This window comes from Tyto alba, unplaced genomic scaffold (assembly GCF_018691265.1).
Source record: "Tyto alba isolate M040663 unplaced genomic scaffold, T.alba_DEE_v4.0 Super-Scaffold_8, whole genome shotgun sequence".
Taxonomy (NCBI): Eukaryota; Metazoa; Chordata; class Aves; order Strigiformes; family Tytonidae; genus Tyto; species Tyto alba.
The window spans coordinates 21,082,332-21,108,893 of record NW_024881329.1 but is presented as its reverse complement, the minus strand read 5'-3'; the positions used below and the strand labels follow the sequence as shown (position 1 = coordinate 21,108,893).

Genomic DNA, 26,562 nt, shown 5'->3' with positions numbered 1-26,562 from the left:
GCGGTGCTGCCACCACCCCTTGCAACAAAGCCACTTTGTGAGGGGCCAGCCGGGCACGTCCCCAGCCTCCTCCCTACCCTGTGACCCCGATATCCGACCGTGTTGCCTTCTCTCTCACAGGTCAGGGAGGAAGGCAGGGCCGCATCAGGATGGGGCACAACCCCAGTGACCCTCCCACCTCCATCTCCTTCAGCCCCAGTTCCTTCATCTTCCCCAGAGCCTCCCAGTGGGTCCCAACCCTCCAAAACCTCTCACCCCACCAGGATGACCCTTCCCTGTGGTGAGAAGGGAGCAGCCCAGGCTTTCCAATGAGGTTGAGCCCCACTGTCCCACCTCCCCCAAGAAGTCACGCCACCCCAGTAAATCTCCCAGCCCTTTTATTTGCTTGGCAGCCAGCAGCCACCACATCCATTCAGCAAGAAAATCATAGCCCAGGCAGCTGCAAAAACTTGCAGCATTCCCCTGCACAGGGTGAGTGATGTGGTTGGGACTGTTTAGTCCTCCATACTGTTTCCAGTCCCAAAATAACCACTAGAGACACAAACCTCCTTGCAAAAGGTCTTCAGAATCACAGCCTTCAGTTAAAAGATCCTCTCCATTACTTTGTCCAAGTGGTTAAGAAATCCCCTTTTAATCATGCCCCTGGAGTCCCCCCTCCCAAAAAAGCCCCCAAGCAGTTAGAGCAGAAATTCGATGCACAGAAAATGCAAGCCAGGTTGGTGAAAAGAGTCCATGTGAAGGAGGTGAAGCCTTGTGTCTTGCAGCTGGGGGGCAGGTCGCAAGACTCCTTTCACCAGGTGATATTTTTCTGTCCCTTCACTTCTGCCTTGCCTCCACAAGAGCCCTGAGGCAGTTTCCATCTGCAGGAGGCGGCACGAGGCCATGGCAAGCTGGGCAGCGACCGAATTTCAAAGAAAATGCCAGCACCGCCACAGCCCACTGAGAGCCAGGGCCTCTGGGCCCTGGGGTGAGTGGCAAAGCTGCTTCCCAGGGGATAATTCCAAACCCCAGCAGGCAGAGCCTGAGCCACCCCCAAGGCTCATCCCACCTGGGGATGCTCCCTCTAGGGCAGCGTGCAGCCCGTGCCTCAGTTTCCCCAGAGGAAAAGGGTCCCACAGGGAGTGGCACCAGAAGTAGAGGGGGGACCGGGGGTTAATGACATGCTCCCTCCCATCCACCCCGCTCCCTGAACAATCCCCCTTTGCTGCCAGCAGCCCTCCACAGGGGCGGGCAAGGAGCACCCCCACTCTGCCCCAGCGGGACCCCCCCCCACCCCACACCCACCTTCAAGGGCTCTCCGCCAGGCTGGCGGCTGAGCTGCTGCCCGGGCTGGGCTTGGCAAGCTGCCGCAGGTCCCGTGTGGACCTGACAGCCCACTGGGCCAGCTCCCGCAGCACCCCCAGGCCCCGCAGCTTCCTCTCGAAGAGGCTGAGGTGCGTGGATGGGGGAGGCCCGGCCCCCTCCTCGCTGGGGGGCCCGCGGCTCTCCAGCTGCAGCAGCTCCTCAAGGTGGTAGGTGAAGGCTGACACCTGGAGCAGGACGGCTGCCAGTGCCCGGCCCAGGGCAGTGTCAGCCTCACCCAGCTGCTCCTGCTGTTCCTCCAGCATCTGGGCCAGCAGGGCACGGAAGGCTCGGTACGCTGCCAGGTTCTCCAGCAGCCGCTGGGTCCCTGTCTGCTCATCCCAGTGCTCCACCGCCGCCGCTGGTACCCCCTCCACTGCCGCCACGCTGGCTGAGGCGTCCAAGCCCTGCCGCTCCACCTGCGGGAGCGAGGACAGACAGGGATCAGCAGTAGCAGGAGAAACAGGGGGGACACCCCTACCCCGAGCCCTGCCAGCAACAGCTCCAAGGGGCCCCGATTCAGCTTTTGGCGCTGGCCAGGTGCTTGAGGTTTGCCCAAGCATCAGTTGGCAGCTCCAAGGCCCAGAGACAGGCAGCGTTTCATCCCCCGTTATCTCCACCGTGGGCCAGAGACCTCGTGCCCCGGCACAGCCGCCAGGAGCCCCCCGGACCCCTGTAGCAGCGGCCACCCTGCCAGCGCTCCCAGCCCTGCGGGCAGCTGGAGGGAGCAGGGCAAACTCACGTAGGTGTCCAGCAGGTCGACGACATCCGACCGCATCTTCCCAGCTAGGCGGATGCCTCGGCTGCACAGGTCACGGCGCCGGAGGGTGGCTGAGGTGCTGTCTGCCGCCGCCATGTCCCGGGCAGCTGTCACGGGCACCAGGCTCAGGACGCAGCGCCTGCCTGGCCCAGGGAGGACAATCCCTTGCTGAGCTGGTGCATTCCAGCTGGGAGCTCCGCTCACACGTCCGCTGGCCTGGCTCTCCCCCTCTTCCGCGCCTGGGGCCTGGCACGACGCTGCAAATTCCCGCCTCTGGGATCAACAGCGACAGATTATTTCCCTAATTCCCTCATGCATCGCTGCTCCAAGTGCCTTGCCCCAAAGTGTCTTGCCCAGCAGCAACAGGCTCCCAGCCCCAGCTCTGACCCATTCCTCCCTCCCACCCATGCAGTGAGATTAGCAGCACGCTAATCCCCCTGGCTCATGCCAGAGCGCAGGAAACCACTGCCGGGAAGAGGTGAGCAAAGCCAGGACGTTGCTCAACATCTCAGCCTGGGCAGCGGGCTGGGGCCTGAGCAGGGCAGAGTGCTGCAGGTTCGCCAGTGAGGGATTAAGGGCAGCCCCCGGGGTTGGAGATCCAGCACTGGCTGCAGGCTGGGCTGCAACTTAAACCCTAACTGAAGGCTGCAGGGGCCTGTCGAGGTCACCTCCAGCCCTCTTACTCCCCCCACGGCTGTGTGGGACTGAGTCCCCCAGGTCTAATCCCCCTTTCCCTGAGGGGTACTGCCCCTAAGGGGGGCTGCAGACAGGGGAGGAGGTCCCAGCCACCCCAGGGCAACGCCAGCCGCCCGCCACAGGTGAGCTGCACACACCTAGACAAAAAACAGCCCTTGTAGTTGGCTTGGTTTTTCCTCAGTACGTTTATTTTGGTTATGTACTATCCAGATTAAGAGAAAAAAACAGGAGATGAAAAGCAGTTTCCCTTTAGTATCACAGTATACCAAGCTTTACACCAGACTGGCTCGGGGTGGGGGGGAACGGGGACAGGAGTGCCCCAGCTCCCCGGGCCGCTGGCCAACCCAACAGCATCGTTGCCACCTGGTGGCTACTGCAGAAAGTGCTGCTGAGCTCCAGGAGCCCCCCCCCCAACTCCAGCTGCCACAGCCCCCGTCCCAAACCCTGCGCCTCAGGACCCCCAGAGAGAGGCCCCTGCCCACACACCACTGCCCACCCTGAACACAGCACCCCCAAGCTCTCCAGGGCACTAAGAGCAGGCCAAGGGCCCTGCACCCCCTCCGTTCCCTCCCTGGGAAGAGGAAAAAAAATAAAATAAATACAGGGAAAAAAATACAAAAAAAGTTTATTGCAAACTACTACAATAATTTATTGAAGCAAACTGCATGCGAGTGAAGGAGAGACATCAAAGGGAGGAGGAGCTGCAGGAGGGCTGTGTCAGTTTTAGGCTTTCAAACAGGAGTGGGAAGGGAGCTACACCAGACCCTCCCGCATCAGGGGTTAGCAGGCTGCAGTTAGAGGACAGACAGGCAACTGGCCGAGACCAGAAAAAGAAAAAGGAGAGCTACAAGAGGTGTGTATGGAAGGACAAGGCAGGGACTGGCAATCAGAGGCGTCTAGGATGGGAAGCAAATGAGCTGGACATGGCAGCCTCCCTCGACTCCCAGCCAGGTGCCGAGTCTTGCGTTACCAGAGGCGAGCAAGCCCTTGACTCAAAAGCATTTTATTGTGCCATCCCTCAGAAAACAAAACCCCGAGCTCTCCATTTAGTGTTCTGTGCAAGGCTCTGCCCGCTCTGCACCTCCCACCAGGCACAGAGGCAGGGCATGTAAAGCAGCTCCAGCAGCATGGTCTGCAGTAACCGTTGGGGATGATGCAGCGGACCCACACTACCTAAGTGCCACCACACAATGTGGCTCGTCCAGCCCCAAATATCCCTGGACAGAAGACCCACACTGCTGATGGGTGAAACCATCAGAGTTGGGTTTGAACAAGTCTCATTGTGCTGCTTCCTTTTAGTCTGCGAAGGGAAAGGACAGGAGGGCCACCTGAAAGCTTCCTGCTGGAAATCACAATGATTCGATTCAAGCAAGAAACTGCATCATCCCAACTGAAGAAACTGGTTTAGTTTAACACCATACCACCACAGACCTGACATGCGCTGTCCCTGGAGACCCGCAGTCAGGTACACTGGGCCCTCATCCTTAATCTCCAGGAGAGGCTCATGGCTGGACACCTCTGCAGGCATGGGAGCCCCACTGCTGCCACAGTGCAAGAAGGTGGGATGCCCACATCCAAGGCATAAGACCCCAGGGTTGCAAACTGTTCAGCCATGAACCGCCCCAACATCAGAAGCGTTTCAACTTGCTCTGACACGGGTATATCTATGTAAGGGGGGAAGGGAGGGGGCAAATCAGGACAAATGGCCCAATAAACGCTCTCAGGCTTGGGCTACAGCTGGATTTCCAGGCAGCACAGGGGACAGTGGGTGTTGAGAGACAGCTTCCTGGAGAAAGTTTCCAATTAAATTCCATGTTTTATGGCCATTTTCCAGACCCCAGGTACTCGATTTTGTCTAGCTGCTTCTGCATCCTACAGACCGATTTAGCTGATCTTGTGCTCCGACAAGATACTTCAGCTCTGCTCTCAACCACATAAACCCAACTGAAAAAACAAGCAAACAAACAAAAAGCTCAGGTTATTCTTCACCTCTTCCAAAAACACTACAAATTCAAGGCCACTGAATTGCCACACAAAGTTTCAGATAAGAGCAAGAAGATTCAAGTCTCCATAGCAGACACATCATACACTATGTAAACTTTCCCAAGGGCTCAGAGCTGTCCTAACTACACCAGCAGGCAACACTCGAACCGCCACATTTCATGGAAATCAGGGGTGTTTGTGCAGAAGAACAAAGCTTTGAGAGCATGGCTGCACAACATCCTCCCTGCAAAATGGAGGCAGGGAAAAAAGCTGAGACCCCCTTAGTCCCATGTCAGCCTATTGCCTTGAATAAACAAGCCTGAGACAGCCATATCCAGTCCCTGCTTCTGTACCTTTGTCTAGACCTGGAAAGGAGAGGCAGAGTTGGATAAGGAGCACAACATCCCCCAGCAGCAAGCAGCTCACAACTGTCCTAAGTCATGAGAACAAGTTCCTGGCTAATGATGTTCTTCCCTGAAAGGCTAGGGAGCAAGAGGGAATCAAAAAGAGCATTTAATGCAAAGAGCTTACCCCAACCTAGGAGGGAGGGAGACAACAGCCAGCTGTCCATCACTCACCTCATCCTCCTGCTAAATTGCTGCTGCAGAGACTCCCACTGCAAACAGGCTCTTCTCCAGGGGCTCTCCCTCTACTCTGGAAAAGTTGTGAGAGACATCTGACTCCAGAACGCCGCCTTCACCTCGGCTCTCCCAGCCGCTGCTACGATGGCACAACGCGCTCCCTGCAGCTCGCTAGTGCAAAGGAGCCTACCGGGAAATCGCCTGAACCCCTTTCACCCCCACCTCCTAGGAACATAACTAAAAAATACCGACCCTTTTTTTTAATCAATAAATAAGGAATCTTGTTACCACAACACAAAAACGAAGCATGTTCAAAGTGCAAATTACTGTCGTCAAACTGGGATGCTCCTCCTTGCCTCTCCCACGCAGGGCTCCGGTAGCCCCCGGGCCTCTCCGAGCAAACATGATCTATGAGCCTGGGCGTTCCCTCAACTTCCTGCCAGAGCTGGAGCAGAGGAGCGCGGTGGGGAGAGGGACGTGCACTGTTTCACAGCTCACACTGCTGAGGGGGGCTAAAGTGCCAAGCCAAACTCCCAGCCCTGGGGGGGGGGGAAGAATGAGACTGCAAGGACTAGAGTGCAGCAATGCATAGAAGTTGGGACCAGGGGCAAGAGGGAGTCCTAAGAAACTTGTCCAGAGCACATCAAATGCTTTCTAGTTTGAGAGCAGGGCCATGTCAAGGAGCCAGAAAGGCATCTGCTTTGGGGTAGAGTGAAGGGTTTCAGCAGTTCCCCCTCCCTTGGAGAAATCCATCACTCAATCCAACTTGCTCTGGTAATGGCAGCAAGTGCCCCTTTCTATAAAGGAGCAGTGGGAGAGAGAGAAGTGGTTGGGAGAAAGAGGATGTGCTGTGATCCACGCTGGAGGGGAGCAGACCCTTCGGTTATTTACTAGTATTGTAAGTTTTGTTTAACTTTTCTCTCTTTCAGTAAGTGTCTCTTTTTTTTTTTTTTCCTTTCTTTTTTTTTTTTTTTTTTTCCCTCCTTTTAAATACAGAGTCCAAATTGTCCCAGCACCCAAGTGCTCCCCACCCACTAGGGTCCAGTGGAGTCTGAATCTTCAATGAGCACCTCCGTGGTGGCTCCCAGGATCTCTGTGTTCATGACCAGCCCCTCTGGGTTTGTACTGCTGCCACTACCCACAAAGAGCTTGCCGTCAGCCACCAGGCTCACACGCTCTGCCCCACCACAGTATGTCTTCGGCATCCCATCAGGGTTCAGCAGCAGGCAATCTGCTGGGGCAGCACTTCCCAGGGGGTCAGGAAGAAGGGGGAGGCCCTGGCCATCGGTGGGCGGTGCAATGGCCTCAGGATTAGTGCCCAAAATGTCGGTGCTGGTGATCAGGGCACCCGCGTTGGCAGCCAGTGCTTCGGCAATAAGCACTTCAGGGTGGCTCTTGGCTTTGTGGGCCACGACGCTGTCCTTCTTCTCAAATTTCTTGCCGCAAATATTGCAGGAAAACTGGTAGAAGGAGTCCGCATCATGCTTCTTCATGTGCCAGTTGAGGGAAGCCTTCTGCCGGCAGGTGAATCCACAGATCTCACACCTGGGAGGGCAGAAGGGGGAGGTCACAACAAAGGGAGATCCCCACACACTTGTGGGGACAGCAGTAGCAAGCGGCAGCCCAGGAAAACAGCAGGGCTAAAATCCCACTAAAATGGGATGTCACTGTTGCTCCAGCTCTTCCAGCTTTATTTGCAGAGGGCTTATGTTCCTCAGATCTCTACTGAGTCACTGCCTCAAGGAGACAAGTAGCAGCTCAAACACTCCTACAGGTATGTGTTTAAAGAGAGCTGAACAGCAGAAACAGGTTCCAGCTCTGACTTCAGAGCTGCCTCTGCTCTTGGTGAAGTCCAAGAACGGGTGTATCCAAGGGTTCCTCAAAGTAGGGGATCAAGAGACAGGCAGAGGTACTCACTGCAAGGGCTTTTCGCCTGTATGGATCATTCGGTGCACCGCCAAGTTATGAGAACTCTTAAACGCCCGGGCACAGTACTCACAGATGTAATCCCTTTGATCTAAAAAGCAACACCAGTTGGAGCATTACTCTCCCACAGACCTGCTCCCTTTCCCAGCTCTCACATGTTGCAGGTAAAGCTGCCCAAGAAGCAGCAGAACTAGAAGGGCTGGGAAGCCAGCAGGCATAACAAAGGAGGTGTCCCACAATACACCACAGCAGCTGATCTGGAGAGTTAAGGCATGATTAAGACTCTCCTTAGAGCTAATTATCCACTCTGACCAATATCGAAGGACTGGCAAATTAGGATAAAGCTTGGCTTGGTTTACTCCTCTGCAGAACCCCTGAGTGATACTTGCCAGGGGGTGAGTTAAAAACTCTACAGCCTATTTCTTTCATTTCCTTAAAGAGGGTAAATCCAGAAGGAATTAATACCCTGCTGCTGCTGCAAATCTATGCCAGCTGCCTTGGCTTCACTCTCCCCAGAAGTCTTAGAGGCTCTTCCATTTTTTTCCCCCCTCTCTCTGTTCACTGACCTGAGGAGGAGTTTGTATCTATTTCCCACCTCCCTGTACCTGTGTGGTGTTTGGCATGCCGCAGGAGCTGCTTCTGAAGTCGGAAGAGACGACCACAGGAGGGATGAGGACACACGTATTTTTTCTTCAGCAAGTGCTGGTACTTTATGTGATGCTATAAAGGAAGAGTGAAAGGTTGTAGACTCTCTTTACATGGCTAAAAAAACAGCTGAGACGCATTGATTCCACATGGCCCCTCAGCAGGCCACCAGACTCCAATCACTAACAAGACATCCTTATACCATGAACACAAAGGCTTTGATCTCCATTGAGAGAAGCAAGCCAAACAAATGTGGACACCTAGCAACAGGACAGGTAAGAGACACATGTGGCCACAACTGATTAAGTCTAACAAAAAGACAGCGTTAGAAAGGAGTGCTTCAGTGCCAGTGGATGATCAGCTGCCTGTTTGAAACTGCCCTTCCCTGCCCTCATACGTGCCATTCGAGAAGTGAAAGATCTCAACCAACCTGCAGATAACGTGGGTGAGCCAAGACCGTGCCACAGCCTTCCATCTCACAGCGGACATACTGTATCGGAGGCTTCTTCCTAAGTAGTAAGAAAAAGGGCAGAATGGTTACCTGATGCATCTGAAGCCAGGGCAGCAGTGAGATAAACGAGTGTGAGTGCAGGTCGGTGACGTGGGAGCAAAGGATTACTGCTCCAATATTCCTGCTTGGGCTATGCTGGTAGAGACTGTCTGAGTTCCCTCCAGTCCTAGTACTACTCGAGAGCTCTCTCCAGAGCTGAGAAAACCCCAGGAGATAAGAGTTCCTAGAACCTTATTGCTGGGTAATGCCAGGCCAGGAATCAACTCAGAAGTGGGAAGGGGAGCTGGTTCAGTTGGAAGAAATCAAGTCCACACCTACAGGGAGAAGGAGGGAAGGCATACTGCTATTCCCACTCCCCACTGCCCCTTTAAGGCAGATCTCTGTACTGTGCAAGAGAGATGGCTTTGAGACAATGAACATCTCTGTGTAGGACACAAGGGTAGCAAGTCTTCAGAACAGATCCAAGTAGAGGGGATCACTTACCTTCTCTTGGGCAGCCTTGGGCTCTTGTCATCCTTTCTCCTTCTTCCCCTCCTGTAACAGGGTTACAGAAACAGAATGTAAAGAAGTTTCTTTACATTGGTAGCGGGCAGAATTTTTGAAGTGTATGCTGTAAAGCAGGAACATGCTGTAAGAAGTACTACAGAACTCTTCTACACTTTTAAGCTGAAAAGTAACACTGCACCCAGCAAGTCAGCTGCTCTGGCAAGTCTGCCACCTGCTCTGGATCAAAACTCCTGAAGAGTTTCTAAGGAAACGTTCTTGTAATAGATGGGCAGGTTCCCTAAGGAAGTTAAGTAATCAGACCTCCATGAAAGTTGTCCCTGCAGTTTGCAGAACTGCCACACTGCACAGAAGACTGCTCCCTGTGGAGCTCTGGTCCCCATGTTTTTGGGTGACACTTTTTTTTCTGCATGACATTTGGCAGCATGTGGCAGACCTCAAATCACCCTGCCTCTGCCAACATAGTCAGGCTGTAGCTGCATGACTACCTGCTAGGTCTAGCATACAACACATTTTGAACACGGCTGCCTATCTTAAATGTGTCTCAGCCCACTATTCACAACTGTGCAGATACCAGTGAACAGGTATCAGACAGCCACAGCCCGACAGGCTTTGGTTAGAAGTTACCAACTCTTCTGCCACAATGGAGTGAGGAAGGGCTATTTTAAAAACCCCTCAACCAGGCCTCACACGCTTCAATTTTTATTTTAAACCTGCAACTGTCCAAACAATTTGTGACCTTACAATTAAACTCATCCCCTTCCAGGCTGCACATCAGCACACAAGATTCTGCTCTTGTAAGTTTCTGTTGCAGACAGCTAGCAAGCTATTGCCTCAGCAACTGCAAGCTCCAGAAAAATCAACCCAGTGCAAGCTGGAGGCAGATTCAGAGGAAGGCAACATTCTTGAGAAATAAATGCTTCATGTGGTTTGCTCTCCCAACCACTCCCATTTCCTAATGCATTTTTTATAAACATGTAATTTTGCCAGAGTCTAGAATTGATGATGCACCCTATTTCCTCTGCTCTGTTGAGCAGCATTTCATACCATGTGAAAAACATCAATCTGCATGACTATGAAGAACAGAAATAATGTAATGATCTAGCAACTATTTTACAGTCCTCTGCATTAACTATAGCAGTTTATACACCTGTCAAGACAAAAATCTATGCTCCATCTGAGCAGACCTATGCTTACAGGTAAAAGGCCCCCTCCCAAGCGATAGCTCTGCCCAGAACATCATGCCTGCTTGATCATATTGCTGCAGACATGTAGATTGATTGAAGTCTTTTCCAGACTGTACTGAGGCATCTTTATTGATAGCAAGGCCATGCTAGTAACATGCTGAACAGGCACTCAGCATTCAAGCCAAGCCTTCAGAAGAGGCACAGGTTTTATTATGCACAAAAGTAGCATCTGATCCAAACAACACAACCACAAGCCTCAGAAAGCCATCTCTAGGGGGAACAAAAAAAGGTCTCAAAATATCAACATCTTTACTCCTCTCCAATGTAAATCAGCTCTGTAGCAGCTTAGAAACATTAAGATAAATTAAAATGAATGTGTGCAGAGCCCCATACTGCAGACCAGCAGAGGGAGCCCCATTTGTTCCAATCGATCAGAGGAGCTAAAGTACAGAAAATGTTTTTTTCTCCCCTCACACTATCCCAATGAATGGCTTTGACAGACACATAAATCCAATCTACCTCAACGGCCAGAAGGAAAGGTTCAGTGTCGAGTTCCAGTGACAGCATACCCAAAGGTTTTGAGTCTCCACTCAAAGCAGTAGTGACTGACTAGGTAACAAAAGTTTGTTCTTTTATTTCTCGAAAACGAGGGAAAAAACAGCTGGTTTTTTTGAGCTCTGGTCTGTTAGTCCCAAACGTACAAAGAGGACACTTGCCATATGGCACATACAAAGTATTCCTGTATCTGCCCCTAGGCACACAACAGAAGAGATGTTGCCTTCTGAGACTGGCTTTCTAATACAGTCTAATCCACTTGCAGACATCACAACAGAAACTGATTTTAAGAATACTCCAAAATATTTCACACTGTGTGGCCATATCCAGGTAGGCTGACTGAATCACAGTATGAAGAAAAACCCCTTAACTTAAACTAAATGAAAATACCAACTGTTTTATTTTTCCTTGGCGAACATGTACAAGATAGAAGTCCTCCTTCCTAGTATCAGAAAAAAAGGTTCAGCCTTACTATCCTTCAGGCCCAGGGGAGGAGAGGGGAAGCCAACAACAACAAAACGCTGTCATACACTAGCAAGAATGCAAAATATACGACACACACTGCTACACGTAACTGCAGAGTTCTACTCACTTCCTTGGTGGTTCTTCATCTTCCTGAAACTCACTCTCTTCTTTCACTTCTACTTTAATCTCTTTGTGTTTCTCTTTTTCCTCCTTCCCCTTGCTAGCTTTTCTCCTCTGCTTTGGTGCTTCCCTACAAAGATACAAATACAACACATTACTCCAATACTCTTCCTGCTGTCTGCTTTTTACACAGATTTTAGCAAAAACTGGGTCAAAGTTCAAGTCTATTTAGCAAGTTCTACTTCTAAACAGAAGTATGAACAAGGATTAAGGAAGAACCAGCAGCCAGCAGGGCTCTAAGGCTTTAGTCCATTAGAGAAGAACAATCCCAATAACTGTAGGCAATATTTAGGAAACACTGTGTCCGATGGGAGACATTCCACATTAGCAACTAGCAACTAGAACAGGTTCTGTGAGCTCATTCAACTAAGATTTTTTTTTTGACTAAACCCATGGTAAGTATGTAATCCAATATACTTCTCTAGATGGGGCTTGTAGGTTTCATCTCTTGGATCATCTTTGAAGGGAACTTCTTCCTCGCTGATAAGCATCTCCTCATCATCACTGCTGGGAGAAAGGAGAACAGAGGACTAGCAGCAACAGCTTAAGCACTACTACAAGAATATTCGTGCATCATCTGCTGGGATGGGAAAGACACTATTACACAGCACTTTCTCACTCAGCATGACTGGGGAAAGCTAACAGCTTGCTCTGACTAAGGAGCATGATGACAGCCAAAACAGACAGGCTAGGCAGACCAGTCTCCTCTCATGAACCCACCTAACTATAGCACCTTCATCCCACAGGAAAAAAGCTACCAGGTAAAATGCCCACATCAAATCTTACTATCCATTTCTCCACAATACCTTCTGACATCTGCAGTCCATCTGCAATCCGGACTGAAAATACAAAGGTCCAGGAATGAATGAACAGAGCTACTATCCATCTCATAGAACCTTCCACAGAAGCACTTATTTTGAAAAAACTCAGGCCGTTATCTTCCCTTCTTGAGACACTAAATAGGAAGAAATACTACAAAACAAAGTTTCCTACCTGATTCCAGCTGGAGACTGATGCTCTTCTGTGACCTCTGAAAGGAAAAGTCACCATTAGGTTTCAACCTGTGTTCGCTGCAGTGAGCTCATCTGTCTCAAGATACCTCCGTCGACATTCAGTGGCAGGAGCGCTGGTGGCAGAAGGTACTCATGACCAAGAAGCACCATGCCTGGACCAGCCACAGTCTGCATACAGCTCACAAAGCTACGCCCACATCCAGTTCCTTTCAAAGGTTCCCAAGACCTGACTATCTCCAGACACTTTCACACCAGGGCTTCCCACGTACCGTATTCAAGCTGGTCTGTGTTTGGCTCTGACTTGCAGACAAGCTGCAGGGAACCAGTCTTGGATCTGGAGGCACGTGAATTCTCAGTGTCACGCTGGCGGGCCGCAGTGGCTGACCTGCTGCTGCGCCAGCTTCTGCTAGGCCTGGCTGTGCTGACAGGAGAGCCATGGCTCAGGACACTGGAAACTTCCTCCTCTTCCTTCTCTTCTTTGGGATCTGAAACATTGCAATCTCTTTAATCATCATCATCATCGTAACAACAACAACAACAATAATAATATCATTAATTCCATCATTAGTTCACACTCCTCTCTGTTGCACAATGTTGAAGAACATAACTGCCCCTGTCTACTCTAACAGGGAAACCACTACCTCTTACAGATTTGGAGCAGAGCTCTGCCAAGCCAGACAGGACACACCTCAGCAAGCCTTCATTTAAAACTCTCATCACATTTCCTACTGCCTCTAAGTAAAGACACAAATATTTTAAAACAGCTTATATTTCCCTCTGATAAAGGCTTATAAGATGATTATTTCCTGGCTCTGATCTCCCCTAAGCATTACAAGATAGACAGTCATAAACCTCAGCAACTGTTTTATGAAAACAAGTTTCAAAATCGGACCACATTAAAAGTCATGTTTGGAGAATCCCCCAAACGCATATTTCATCAGAGTTGCACACCTGGTAATAACCCCGAAGAATGTGAGCTGGATGCTTCTGGTCTTATGCTAGAGCAAAAAGCATCACAAGCGTTGTTAGTCTGAGGTCTTTGCACTCATTCATAGATTCTAAAGGTGGCTTCTTTTTGGCTGATGGCTGTTCTCCAGATATGTTTTGGCAAGGTAATGGAACTGTCTGAAATGTCTATGTGAGCAAGTTCATTACTTAAAAACTAAGATTCCCAAGTACATTTCACTTGATCTCACTTTTTGGTGCTTGCTGTGACACAGGACTTTAATGAACTCAAATGCCTTTTGAAATGTCACAAATGAGGTGCTGAAGAAATTAATTCCAAGTAGCTGGCTATGCTTAGCACTCCAGGTTTGATGCTGCTTTAGTACAGAAAGCCACCTGCAGTGTTCCACAGGGCCAGCGCTGTAGGCTAAGGTCTGACTCACTCCCTTTTACCCAAATACATTTACACTGCTGTCTACTTTCAGATGAGTTTCTGCTGCCTAAGCACCAGCCAGAAGTACTGCTGAGCTGCCTGGGAACTTATCAAGCATCTGCTGGAAAAGACAGTGGCCAGTCCTCTAAGGACTGGCTGGGGAGCAGCTCTGCTATGCTGGGAGTCCCAGTGAAGAGAAAACTGCACATCCAGAGCCTGGAGCGTGCCCTGGCAGCAAGGGAGGTCCACAGCATCCTGGGTGCCATTCACTGGAGCAGTCAGGAAACAGAAGAACTGTTAGTGCCCTTTACTCAGCACTCATTAGACCACATTTGGATTTCCCCTCCAGTTTTGGACTCCCACCACAAGAATGTTGTCAACATGTTTGAGTGAATCCAAGGGGGACCACCAAGGCAGTTGGGGGCTGAAACACATGGCTTGTGAGAAGAAGCCAATGGAAATGTGCTTGTTCAGCCTGCAGAACAGAAAACCCTAGGGCAAAACAACAGCAGCTACAGGCAGGCTATCAAGCAGCCCCAACGTCCTTGCTGAGGTGCACAGCAGGCAGATAAGGAGCACTGGTCAACTAGTGAAACAGGGAGGTCTGACTGGATACAGAAAAAGCATTTTCCCCTAAGAGGATAGTCAAGCACTGGAAATGGGGCCCAGCAAGGCTGTGCAGCCTCCATAGAATCATGGCATGGTTTGGGTTGGAAGCGACCTTTAGGGGCCATCTAGTCCAACCCCTGCTGCAATGAGCAGGGACATCTTCACCGAGATCACATTGCTCAGAGCTCCACCCAACCTGACCTGGAATGTTTCCAGGGATGGGGCATCTACCACCTCTCTGTGCAACCTGTTCCAGTGTTTCATCATGCTAATATAAAATTTCTTCCTTATATTGTTTGAATCTACCCTCTTTTAGTTTAAAACCACTACCCCTTTCCTATGGCTACTGGCCTTAATAAAAACTCTGTCCTCATCTTCCTTATGAGTCCCCTTTAAGTACTAAAAGGCTGCAATAAGGTCTCCCCAGAGCCTTCTCTTCTCCAGGCTGAAGAACTCCAACTCTCTCAGCCTGTCCTCACAGCAGAGGTGTTCCATCCCTCTGAATATTTTTGTGGCCTCCTCTGGACCTGCTCTAACAGGTCCATGTCCTTCTTGTACTGAGGACCCCAGAGTTGGACACAGTACTCCAGGTGGGGTCTCACCAGAGCAGAATAGAGGGGCAGCAGTCACCTCCCTCGACCTGCTGGCCATGCTCCTTTTTACATGGCCCATGATACAGTTGGCTTTCTAAGCTGCAAACACAAATTGCTATCTCATGCCCAGTTCTGAATCCACCAGTACCCCCGAGTTCTTTTCTACAGGGCTGTTCCCAATCCCTTCATCCCCCAGCCTGTACTGATACCAGGGGTTTCCCCGACCCGTGTGCAGGACCTTGCACTTGGCCTTGTTGAACCTCATCAGGTTTCCATAGTCCCACTTCTCAAACTTGCCCAGACCTGACTAGAGAAAGCCCTGAGCAACATGATGGAAACCCTGTGTTGAACCCGCACTGAGCAGCAGGTGGGACCCAAGATATCCGAGGTCCCTCCCAACCCAAAATCTCTAATTTTGCATCAAGCCTTTTGAACCAAATGATCCTTTTACCTCTAGCATGTAGTTTGCTTTGCACGACGCATTCCCCAATCCTTGATTAAGAGGGTGGGAATAATCAACATTTGACTGAAAAAATCTGACTGGAATACAGGATGCGAGGCATCACAATTTCACTGTAAAACAGCAACCAAGTCTGATGTCTTGCATGCATAAAGCCCACTTCATCTCCAGAGCATGAACTACACCTTCTTTTTGGCTTCCCGGTTTAGCACATCTCCAGGTGAACTATGACTGCTTTATGCTTTTATGTTTTATTGTGAATACACTCAATTCTTTTTGAATGCTAAATCGACTCCAAAGACACCTGAAACCATTCTCTAGAAATTTCCCCCTCAAATGCCACCACGCTACCAGTGTTAGCACACACTGTTGCTCTTGAAAGAGGTTTAGTCCCTTGGAAGATCAGACACTCAACTGATTTCTTAGCAAGAGTTAGTATTTTAAAGATTAGACTTACTGAGTTGAAATAGACCACATTCAGAATACATTTCTACAAAGGACACCACTCACCTAGTAATTTTGCTTCATTTCTCTGAAGTGAGGGTGTTTAATAAGCTTTTCCCCACGATTTCCTCTTTTTAGTTCTTCCTCTACTTCAGCATGCTCGTCTAACAGATTCATTGCATTTTTACATGCTGTGAATACCTATGTACCTCCAAAAAAACCCATAGTTAGAAGCATCAGATATTTATTTTGCAGTAGATCTCATAAAGCAATAGAGCTATTAGTTGAAAATCCTTATAATGCTAGACCCTCCCAACAGGGGACACAGGTCCCTATGCAAGGGTCAGAGCCGCACCAGGAAACTTGTATCTGCAAAGTATTCAGCTGCACTGGCAGCTGGAATCAGCATTCACAAAGGCTTTGCTTGAAATCTAAAACTGCAAGAGAAGTCCTAGATTTTATGCATCTTTCCCACACCTAAATTTCCTTTTTCCTTCATAAAAACAGCTTTCTGATGAATCCAGTCAACCTCTCAAAAAACAAAACAACAACGAAACAAAAAAAATCAAAATAGTGATTTAAAAACCAACACTAAATACAGAGACAGCAGCTGGCTTAGACAGAAAAGCAGAACTTCCTCCACCTGATGCTTTCTTGTCTAACACACCTGACCTGGCATTAGAGGTAATCACAAGCCTGTCACTGGAGGTGTTGCAATTTTAATTGTGTTTGAGGATTCCTCCCCACACTGCTGATGTTCGGTAGGAAATAACAGGACTTGCATCTGCATTTAGGTTAGAAACATGGCTGTCCTTGTCTCTCTATATCACCAGCGCTAGAAGTTAGAAGATGACTGCCTCTATCAACTGACTAGACTACACAGGGACCTTACTGTTATTTTAAGTCCTGTCTTGGGTATCATGCTTAGCCTGGTTAAATCCAGGCCTTGTGGATGAATACAGCATTGCCCCTCTCCTCTCACAAATGCCTCTATACAGAAAGCCACACTCCTCAGTTAGCAGGATTTGGCTAATGGCACAAAGATAGAGGGAATAAACATTGCTATTAGAGATAATCAGACTCTGCTCTTCCAACAAAAAAAGATGCAACTTGAATCTCTTGAGACTGAAACACAGGAAAAATTTTAATTAGAAAGGCTGCAGTCAATCCTGCATTTAAAACTGTATAAACTTGTCAACACCACTAGCTCTGGCTAGCCGTAATTTCTCTGGAAGGTTTCTGTCCTCCCAGAAGATGTGCAGAAAATGGATTATATGCTCACATCCTGCTCTTTTGTTTCAAGTGTCAACAGTGGTGACGGACACCAGGTCATAAGAACTCAGACTGCAGGAAGACAAAAGAATACATGAGACACAATAGGTATTGAGGCACCCTCAGTGCAAAGCAAAAAAAAGCACCAAGCATTTGCTTTTCAGATCATCCACTGCAAAATTAATTACGTGCCTTTCTTTTGGCAGAGTCTGCCAGCCAGTCGGCACATGCAACCACAGATTAAGACCCAGTGCTGCTGTTGTTTGCCTGAACCACATTTCATGGAGAGGGGGCAACAGAAGCTATGACCTGGCAAAATAAATCCACTGCTCACACCCCCCTGCAACTCTCCAATACTGACATTAATCATAGAATCATAGAAACCCATCTTGGAAAGGACCTCAAGGATAATCTGGTCTAACTTTTCTTGGCAAAAGCACAGTCTAGACAAGATGGCCCCACACCCTGTCCAGCTGAATCTTAAAAGTGTCCACTGTTGAGGAGTCCACCACTTCCCTGGTGTGAATATTGACATCAATCGTTACCCACCTCAACCTGAACTCTCTGCAATGTTACGTTTCGGGAGCTGCACGGATGCCTGCATCTCACAGGAAGTCATTCAAGAGAGATGGGGAAAATCCACTTTCTGAAGTCCTGACAATCCTTTTAATCTTCTGGCTTCTGAGGTTCTTCCTACCTTGATCTCTCCCTTAAGTCAGTCCCTTAACGATAAACCGCTTTCATTCTGAGGTACTTTCACCATTCTGCTGATTCTTCCCAAGAGCCTTGAAACTTAACAGTGTCCAGGACAGAAAACACGTACAGATTTGAGTGATGGTATACAAGAGGCACCCAAATGCCCTTTAATCTTAAAATTTGTGACAAAAACATGAGTAAATGGGAGAAAGGATAAGAAAAGGAAACCTAGGATGAAACTACCTAAAAAGTTGTAGCTCTGTTATAATTGTTTTGACAACCAAAAGACAAGACCCTGGGCACCGCTCTGCTTCTTAACAGAGCTTACCCCAGTAACACTTCACCTTTACTCAGCATGCTAGTCAGCACAGATTCTCATTTCAGACATGCAGCAGAAATATGTTCTCATTCACACTTTCATTCTGCCCCTGGAGCACTGCACACAAGGTTACCAAACCAGCAAAAGCATCTCTATCTCAGAACCCATATCATATTTTTCTACATATACCAGTGTTGCCACGAACTGAAACAAAAGGGATAAACACGAAGGTTTGTCCCCTGTCTCCCAGACCAGGAGATAAACTCACCCTTCTGAGTCTCAATTCTTCCCTATACCATAAATACACTTTGCAGGCAAAATACTCACAGGAAGACACGGTGACTGGCACTCGTGCTTTCTCATGTTGTTTCTTGCTTCATCTACAGCTGCATCACTCCCCAGCCCCACAGCATTATCTTTATAGGAGACCGTTCCAAGAACAGGGTGTTTACCACTTCTTTTTACACCACTGGATGCAGCAAGTGTTAAGAGTGCGTCTGGGTAACTGACAGCAAGCCAACAAGGGCCTGAGCAGTATATATGCATATCCCACAGCCCACACCTCTCCGATCTTCTTTCCAACTACTGAAGGAAAACAAAGTCCCAGGTATGTAACAATTACTCATTGCAAAGAGCAAAAGGGAAAAGTCTGATCCAGCTGCATTTACTTTCTGAAGAAGTAGTAGCAGTTCCCTCATCACAGGACTTGCACGGTCATGCTGTGCCTGTCCAACACTCTCCTTCTATCCCTGTTCTCCTAGTAACTTGCAGATGCAGTGGCTACGTGGCTCTGTATTTCAGGAAAGATAAGCAGATAGCCAGAGAACAGAGACCCAAATTACCATTCCTTGTAGGAAGGGCATGCAGAAGTAACACTAGTACAGATGCCATTTTGCAAAGTCGGCAGCACTACTGGGAGATATTGCTATCCTCAGGTTTCACTGGGGACGAAGGATGGAAACCCTCTGGAAGCAGAGCTTCTTGCTGCTGCTGCTTACAGCACAACTCAGACTTGGCATAAACCTGCCTTTAATAACTGGTGCACTGCTATGCGCCAGTCCTGCTATAACTGGCAGCTCAAAAATCCACTCAATTAGTCCCAGAACTGGGAGTTGTTTGGTACTTCCACATCTACTTTTAACCTGCCACACTTGTTCAGATGTTCAAGCTTTTACTTATCAACCCCCTTTCAGCCTGCAGCCCAGAGGTAAGCTTGCTGCAGTAACAGATTCCTCTCTTTTTCTGACGTAACAATAACAAATACCCCTGCCACTTTACTCTTGATGCATAGAAAAATGAAGCTTTCAACTGTTACAAATGTTTGTTGATTACTAACAAGAAATATCATAAACTTTTGATTTATAAAGCATTTGACAGCTTCTTACTAACCCTGCCAAGTAGACACTTTCAGAAAATACCCATGTACAATTGAGAGGAAATAAAAATAGGAAAATAAACCATGAACTATTAAGTTACAAAATAACTGTTATGAAAATAAATGCACCACAACATATACACATCTCAGACTGCGACTTGGATTTAACACAATAACCACACAACAGATAAGGCACTGAACATACAATTTTATACTGACATAGACCAAAATGAAACTCAGGAAAAAAAATCCTAGTGTAAACCGCTTATCCAAATGTCTCCTCCCCTGCCAAAGAGCTGTGAAAACTGTACACATGGGACACAGGAAAATCCTCATACAAGTAAAAGTAGGTTTGGGAAATCTAAGCTATTTAAACTCAGAACATTTTTCTAAGGTTTGATTTTAAGTAGTGACATTTGTCTCTCAAAACACTGATGAAGTCTTAAGGGAAAGCAATCATTACCACAGAAGCGTGAAGCTTTAAGAATACAAATGATGAGGTATAATGCGAGTTATCTATGCTACAAAACCATTTTGTACAATTAGAGTCTTAACGTTTTCCAACTTTTCTTAATCTGTGAAACCTTACAGTTTTTCTAGCAGTTAAAAGTGGACTGCTACAGCAAAAGCTCGTATTTCCCACTCATTTCCTTTCAGAGTCCTTGAAGAAACAGCTCTCTGACCTCCCCGCTCCCCTGAGCCTTCAAATCACAGCTTGAAAGCCACTAAGGTGAGAGAATGGCTGCAGTAGCAGCCACCCACAAAGTGCAGTACAGTAGCTTCATATGGAAAGACTGGGGGAAAAAAAAACATATATCACAGAACAAATGACCAAGATACTTCTCCAATTGTGTGAATATATAACAGAAGTATTTCACACCTGACTCCGTTTCTAGAAATGCAGAGTTTCTATAACCATGAGCTGAAGAAATCTGTAAATTCTGCTGGCATCATCCTCTAGTCCCATGCTGTGCAAAAAACTGATTTGAGAACGGACTTCCAACAGACTGCACATGGCACTGCATCCCTTCTGATCGTAGCTTTTAAGTAAATAAAAGCTTCGTAAATAAAGGCCCTGTTTTACAAACCTTTCTTTCCACCTTTTAATAGCACTACTACATAGCTGTGTATCCTATATGTGCGCTTAAGGAATTATGTTGGATCTCATTCTTATCATTACAAAATAGCATCAATACCAATGTAAAGTTGCAAGACAAAAACAGGCAAGAAAAATAACTTGCATAGACAAGGGTCTGCAGTGAGTACGTTTCAGCTGTGTGACACAAGCAGAGCAACATGAGACATGGAAATTCAGTAATCTGAGTGTTTATTCATGGCATATTATGTTTGTACAAATGCTTCCCATCCCACCCTCTTTCTTCTTACTGTGGGAGAAGTAACCTTCTTGCAACCTGCAGCTCTAAAACCTTGAAGACAAAGCACATATGTTTTGGGAACACAGTAGATGCAAGGGCTCTACCACTAAGCGCAAACCTGGCATCTTTATATTCAGTCACTACTCCAACAACTCCCTCCAGAATAACTACACAGCCTGTTTTTTCACCGGCAATTGGTTGAAAGATTCCATTCAAACTCTTAAAAGTGGCTACTGAACAGCAGAGGTAAAATCTTACAAAAAGGTGGATAGAGTCAGAAATTGGTTTGGCTATAAAATTAAATTGGAGAAGCTGGTTATATTTGACTGCTAACATGACTTTAAAAGTCACAGTAAGCACTGAATTTTCAATCCAGTGATAGAGGACACGAAGTGTATTCATTAAATCTATAATCCAATAATTAAAATTTTTCAGGCCTAACTAAAATGAAAATTATTTCCACAAGAATATACACCATTGCAGGAAGTCAAATGTGAATTATACTACACAGTCTGACTATAGCTACATGAATTCATTTATAAGCTGAGATTAAATGTTCTACTTATGTAACTAATATTTCTACAGAATCACATTAGGGAAATATTGCAATTGCATGACTAAGCAGACAAGACAGGAAATACAATCGGTACAGCTGACTTTGCAACTGCCTTCGTGCACACTAGCATGGCAACAATCACACACAAATTCTGACACAGTACCCACCTTTGACTTTAACCTTCCCATAATCTTCCCAACAGTCCTGCACAGTCAGACCTTTGTGCCTGTACTCCCAACTCAACAAGCAGAAAAGCCCTCTGATCCCATGGCACCATATAGAATGTAAAAGTTGGCAACACTTCCACTGTTATAGCATCTTGGTTATAATCAACAGCACAAATTTAGCCATGATCACACCCATCACCACTAAGCTTTCTTTACCAACAGCAACACTGGTGATTTTACTTCAAAATATAATTCCAAATATAAGGCAACAAAACCTACTGAGCAAACTTTGATGAAGCAAGTTTTTCATTTCTCTGATAGATACACAGGATGCATCACCAGGCATGCCTTACTTCCACAGGCCATTTGCCCTGTATACAGAGGCTAACACTTATGGCTGAGCACATGAAAATTTAATATTCTAAACTGGATTTAGTACTTTACAGTAAATTATAATAGTATAATACAAATCACCATGTAGAATTAAATTCCATGTCAGAACTCACACCAGTGAATTACTAGCACTAAATTCAAAGCCTTCGCAAGAACCACCCAGAAGTTTTACTGGACTTCTTCCTCAACCCAGCTCCCTCCAGGGGTGAAATGATGAACGGTATTTTATCCTTCAGAATTACTCCTAGCTACCAAAAACCCTGCTGTGCAAGGAAAGTTGCAGTTTGCTTGCACCTGATTAGGCTTCTTCAAACATTTCATGCTAGAGGCCAAAAAGGGGTGCAGCAGGAGGGAAGCTTCTCTCCTGCATACCGCATGATCTGTCCGAGGAAGATACTCGATTCAGTGTTTCCATGTCTTCCCCAATAAGCACAAGCATGCAGCAAGGACTTCATCCAGGGCACAGCTGGGACGCAGAAGTACAGCTTTCTCACTTCTGCATTTTTAAAGACTAAACAAGAAACAAACAAACAAAAAAATCATGGAGGCAGATTTCCTTTGGACTAGAAGTGGTCATCGCTTGTCAGTGCCAATTTCCATGCAAATGTTAATACCATCCATTTTGGCTACAAGTCTAATAAAGAAGAGCCCAAGAAATTTAATAAATACTTTTGCCACTCTCACGTTCAAGGACAGCTGAATCTCTGAGAGGCTAAAGTTACAAGTCTAAAATGCCCAGAGTGCAGAGTGCCACCAAACTTGGGAAGTTTCAGACTGATATTTGCCATTTCCAAGCATGCCCCAAGAAACTGGAGTAAAATGGGACTATTCTGCTTGTTTTCCACCACTACCACATAAACATTTCTGCTTAAGGATATCCAAAGCACTGAGAAACACTATTAAAATGTGATGTTATCACTATGCACATATTAAGTGACAACACTATGCATTTTTACACATTTCGGCAACTTTGCTTTGATTTAAAAGGCTAAAACTCTTACAATACTCTGCCCACCCTTTACACAGTAAGAGTTAAATGCGCACAAAGGGGGTCTGTGCTAAACACACATTGGTTAATTCTGCTTTGGTCTGCAAAAATACACACTGCTACCTAGAACTGTGATGGATTTCAGCACCCAAATGGAACAGAGCTATAGACTTGTAGGAATAAATTTAAAGAGTTATGGAATTACAAGAATAAAGGTGGCCTTCAAGACACAAATGCCTGCAAACAAGAACTGAACAGCTCCAGCAGAAAGCTGAATTCTTTTGCACAGGTGTATGAGCTTCTTTGCTCACTATTTCATTCAGACAGTTCTGTAGTCCCAGATCAAAAGCAATACTACACAAAGCCTTTTACCTGGAACTGTTTCAGAAGTCAACATCGGGTAAAGAGCAAAACCCTCTAACAGTTTTTTTGGGGTTTTTTTGTACAAGAAGCCCTTAAATAGAGGCACAAAGTTCACACAGTTTGCACTGGAAGAACAAAAGTTCTGCTCCTGGCTGCAGCTCTCCACAGTTGGGGCTTTCTTGATTAGACACATTAAGCTACTCTCTCCCCTTCATCACTTTCCTTTTTCATCCCTGAACACATAACCATAAAAAATTTAACATCCACTAAAGCTAGAAAAGGACAAGTGTAAATATTTGCATACTCTTAATACCACCTATCTTTCACATGTCCCTTGAGGATCTACACCTGTATTTGTGACAGCAGCAGAACAGATGTGAGCCCAGGTTTTGCCAGCTACTCAGGACCACTGTGTAACAAAAGCTGTCAAACTGCAGTGCGGTGTGGTCTCAACTTCTGACAGTGAAATAATACCCTAGTGGTTATTTGGAAGAGTAAGTTTTTGCACGTTGGGCACGTGCAAATATCAGCAGCAGCTTATCACAGTTCCACAATCTTGAGAGAGACCTTGGAAAGAAACTGCATGTCATCAAGCAACAAAATATTTTTAAAAAGGAAGATCCAGCAGATGTCCTGGCTACTTTAGTGGGAAAGCCCTGACTTTCTGGATGGAATACAACAGCAGGAGTAATTGAGCTCTTACCTTTACCAGCTGCTTTATCTGTGCACCTGGAAAAATAAAAAGTCAAGCATAAGAGACAGCTTCGATGGCATGACAACAGAAATGAGAAACTGAATGATGTGGAGAATGAGCCCTAATCCTCAACTGTGGACAGACCCACTGCGTTGTTCTCAAAACGCAGGTTACAACTCCTTATAGCAACACAGATAATTTCATCCAGATAAAGCTTAGGTGAACTATACTAATACATCAGCAAAAGTCCAGTCTTGTCCACAATAGTTATGTCTAAACGAGAGGGATTCTGTCATTAGAACAAGGCAGATCAGCTACATTAGCAAATACTCCCAAGACTACATATGCATGTGGCTAGTTTCCCACGCCAGATACAAAGCAGCAGTGAGATGCAGTCACCTCCGTACGGGAAATTAAATCCCGCCACCTCCCTCACTGAGGCTCTTGGAATACGGAGCCAAAACAAGCTGGAGCCCGAGCACCGAGGAAGGCGGCAGCTATCCCCGGGGACGCTGCGCAGCAGGCGGCACACGCAGGAGGCGCTTACGGTTTCGCTTACAACCGAAGGCGCGTCTGCTGCGATAGGCAGGGCTGCCGAGAGCAGGCAGCACTCGGGACACTGCCTTTCCTGGGAAGAGACCGGCGGGGCCGGCCACGGGCCGGCCCCAGCTCGGCCCGGAACAAAGAGGCGGAGGCGCGGGGGCACCCCGCGGCTGGAGGCGGGCCCCAGGGCCTAGGCGCCACTCGAGCAGGACTGGGGAAAGGCCGCCCGGTGGCTCCTCCACCCCCGACCCCGCGGAGGGCGGGGGCCAAGCCCGGCTCCGCAGGGCACTCACCCGGCCCGGGGGCCCTTCTTGGCCGCGGGCGGCGTCTCGGCGGCGGGCTGCTCGGCGGCGGGCCGGGCTCCGGGGCTGCTCCGCCGACGCCGGGGATACTCAGCCTTACGGCGGCGGGAGGCGGCGGCAGCGGCGGCGGCGGCGGCGGCTCCCCCCGCAGCCGAGGCAGCGGCGGCCGCAGCCCGGCCCCGCTCCCGGCCGCCCCTCAGCACCCGGCTGCCGCCGGACTCCTCCCCCTGCTCGGCGGCGGGTGGCGGCGGCGGCGGGCGGCGGCGGCCCGAGGACGGCGGCCTCTCTGCCGCTGCCGGCGGGCCCTGGACGGGTGGCTGCTCCTCGGCGTCCCCCGGCTGCTCGATGCCCGCCGGCATCGGGGCGGCGAGCGACGGGGCCGCGGCAGCTGCTACGCGCTCCACCCTCCCGCCCGCCCGCCAAACCTTCCCCCGCCCGCTTCAGCCGCGCCCAATCACCGCCCGCCGCCCACCTTCACGCGCGGCCGCCAGGCGACCCACCTCCCCCGCGCGCCCGCCAATCCGCGGGCGGGAGGCGAGGGACGGCCCCGCCCCCCCGGCCCCACCCCCACCCCCGCCGCGCGGCCCTCCCGCCTTTCTCTGCCGCTCGCGCGCCGCCCGGCCAATGGCCGGCCCCGCTGCGGCGGGGCCCGTCCCGCCGCTGCCGCGCGGCCAACCAGAAGGCCGCGCCCCGCCGCGCAGGCGCCGCTCGGGCCGCCGCGCTCGCGCTCCGGGTGCCCCCCCCACCCCCACCCCCCACCCCCGGCTGGCCCCGCCGCGGCGCCCACCCGAGCGCGGCCCCTCCGGCTGCCGCCTCGCCGGCCCGCCGCCCGGCTCGCCCGTCCGCCGCCCGGCCCTCGGCACCGCCGGGCTCCCTACCGCCGCCGCTGCCTGCGCCCCTCCGGCTGCCCCCGGGTCCCCTCGCCCTGCGGGCGAGGCCTGGCAGGGGAAGCCGCTCGCCCCCCCCCCGCCCCGCGCGGCCGCTCCCTGCCGCGGGGCTGCGGCGCCGCTGGCGGTTCTGGCGAGGCCTAGCGGCGGGGCCCGCTTTTGGCTGTCGCTTCTCCTTTAAGAAAAAAAAAACGCCCCGTCGGGCGGCGGGTGAAAGTCGGTGACAAAATGGCGGCCGGCGCAAAGGAGGCGGGGCTTGCGGCGGCCGCCCCGCCCACTTCCGCCTAGCCACTGCGCGTGCGCGCTGCCTGCCGGGAGCTGTAGTTCCCGCGGGCGGCGGGACGGAAGCGGCCGCGGGCGGCGCCGGGAGCTGCGGGTTGCCGGGCTCCGCGGCGGAGGGCGCACGGGGCCGCGACCGCCGTGTCCGCTGCCTGCGACTCGCGCTGCTGGGGGGCCCGCCTTTGCTGGGAGCACCTCCGTGCCCCGGTGCAGGTCCGGAGCGGCGGTGGCACAGGCCGGCACCCTGAGCTGGGGGGCAGCAAGGAGGAAATCCACCGGGCACCGGCGTGAGCTCAACTTACTTGCCGGTAGCCAGGGCTCCGTCCCAGCGCTACAGCCGGTAACCCTGCAGTGCCTTCCCCCAGAGCGTGGGAGAGTGGCTCTGCTGAAGGACCTGCTGTTGTCGTCTCCAAAAACTGAGCTACCTTCCCAAAGCAAAACTTTTGCAGTACCCGACGGCACACGCTCCCCACACTCCCCCTCCCCAGAAGAAGCACTGTCATGTAAGAAGCAAACAGAAG

General features: G+C 49.5%; 2 protein-coding genes across 4 annotated transcripts; both read right to left on the bottom strand.

The window, feature by feature from the left end:
• Positions 1 to 359: 359 nt before the first annotated feature.
• On the bottom strand, positions 360 to 2,493 carry CNTF (ciliary neurotrophic factor). The gene is made up of 3 exons (XM_032985494.2): positions 2,084 to 2,493; positions 1,285 to 1,760; positions 360 to 860 (listed from the first exon to the last, which is right to left on the bottom strand). Exons 1-2 carry the CDS (start codon positions 2,195 to 2,197, stop codon positions 1,287 to 1,289), a joined length of 588 nt encoding a protein of 195 aa, XP_032841385.1. The 5' UTR covers positions 2,198 to 2,493; the 3' UTR covers positions 360 to 860; positions 1,285 to 1,286.
• A 470-nt stretch (positions 2,494 to 2,963) lies between these two features.
• On the bottom strand, positions 2,964 to 25,331 carry ZFP91 (ZFP91 zinc finger protein, atypical E3 ubiquitin ligase). Of its 3 annotated transcripts, none has more exons than XM_042784707.1 (11): positions 24,867 to 25,331; positions 24,040 to 24,065; positions 12,617 to 12,832; positions 12,328 to 12,364; positions 11,752 to 11,841; positions 11,282 to 11,404; positions 8,927 to 8,977; positions 8,363 to 8,441; positions 7,893 to 8,007; positions 7,279 to 7,378; positions 2,964 to 6,906 (listed from the first exon to the last, which is right to left on the bottom strand). In XM_042784707.1, the coding sequence occupies exons 1-11, from the start codon at positions 25,232 to 25,234 to the stop codon at positions 6,396 to 6,398; spliced, it is 1,716 nt and encodes a 571-aa protein (XP_042640641.1). In that variant the 5' UTR covers positions 25,235 to 25,331; the 3' UTR covers positions 2,964 to 6,395. The 3 variants fall into 3 exon arrangements, with proteins under 3 accessions (XP_042640641.1, XP_042640642.1, XP_042640643.1); XM_042784708.1 differs by having other exon boundaries at positions 11,752 to 11,838; positions 24,867 to 25,330; XM_042784709.1 differs by lacking the exons at positions 24,040 to 24,065; positions 24,867 to 25,331 and adding an exon at positions 22,358 to 22,771.
• Positions 25,332 to 26,562: the final 1,231 nt, after the last annotated feature.

Coding starts and splice junctions, on each gene's coding strand:
- CNTF (XM_032985494.2), bottom strand. CDS start 2,197: ATGGCGGCGGCAGACAGCACCTCAGCCACCCTCCGGCGCCGTGACCTG. Junction 1,761..2,083: donor TCGACCTGCTGGACACCTAC/GTGAGTTTGCCC, acceptor TCGCTCCCGCAG/GTGGAGCGGCAGGGCTTGGA.
- ZFP91 (XM_042784707.1), bottom strand. CDS start 25,234: ATGCCGGCGGGCATCGAGCAGCCGGGGGACGCCGAGGAGCAGCCACCC. Junction 24,066..24,866: donor AAGAAGGGCCCCCGGGCCGG/GTGAGTGCCCTG, acceptor TTATTTTTCCAG/GTGCACAGATAAAGCAGCTG. Junction 6,907..7,278: donor ACAGGCGAAAAGCCCTTGCA/GTGAGTACCTCT, acceptor CTGCCCTCCCAG/GTGTGAGATCTGTGGATTCA.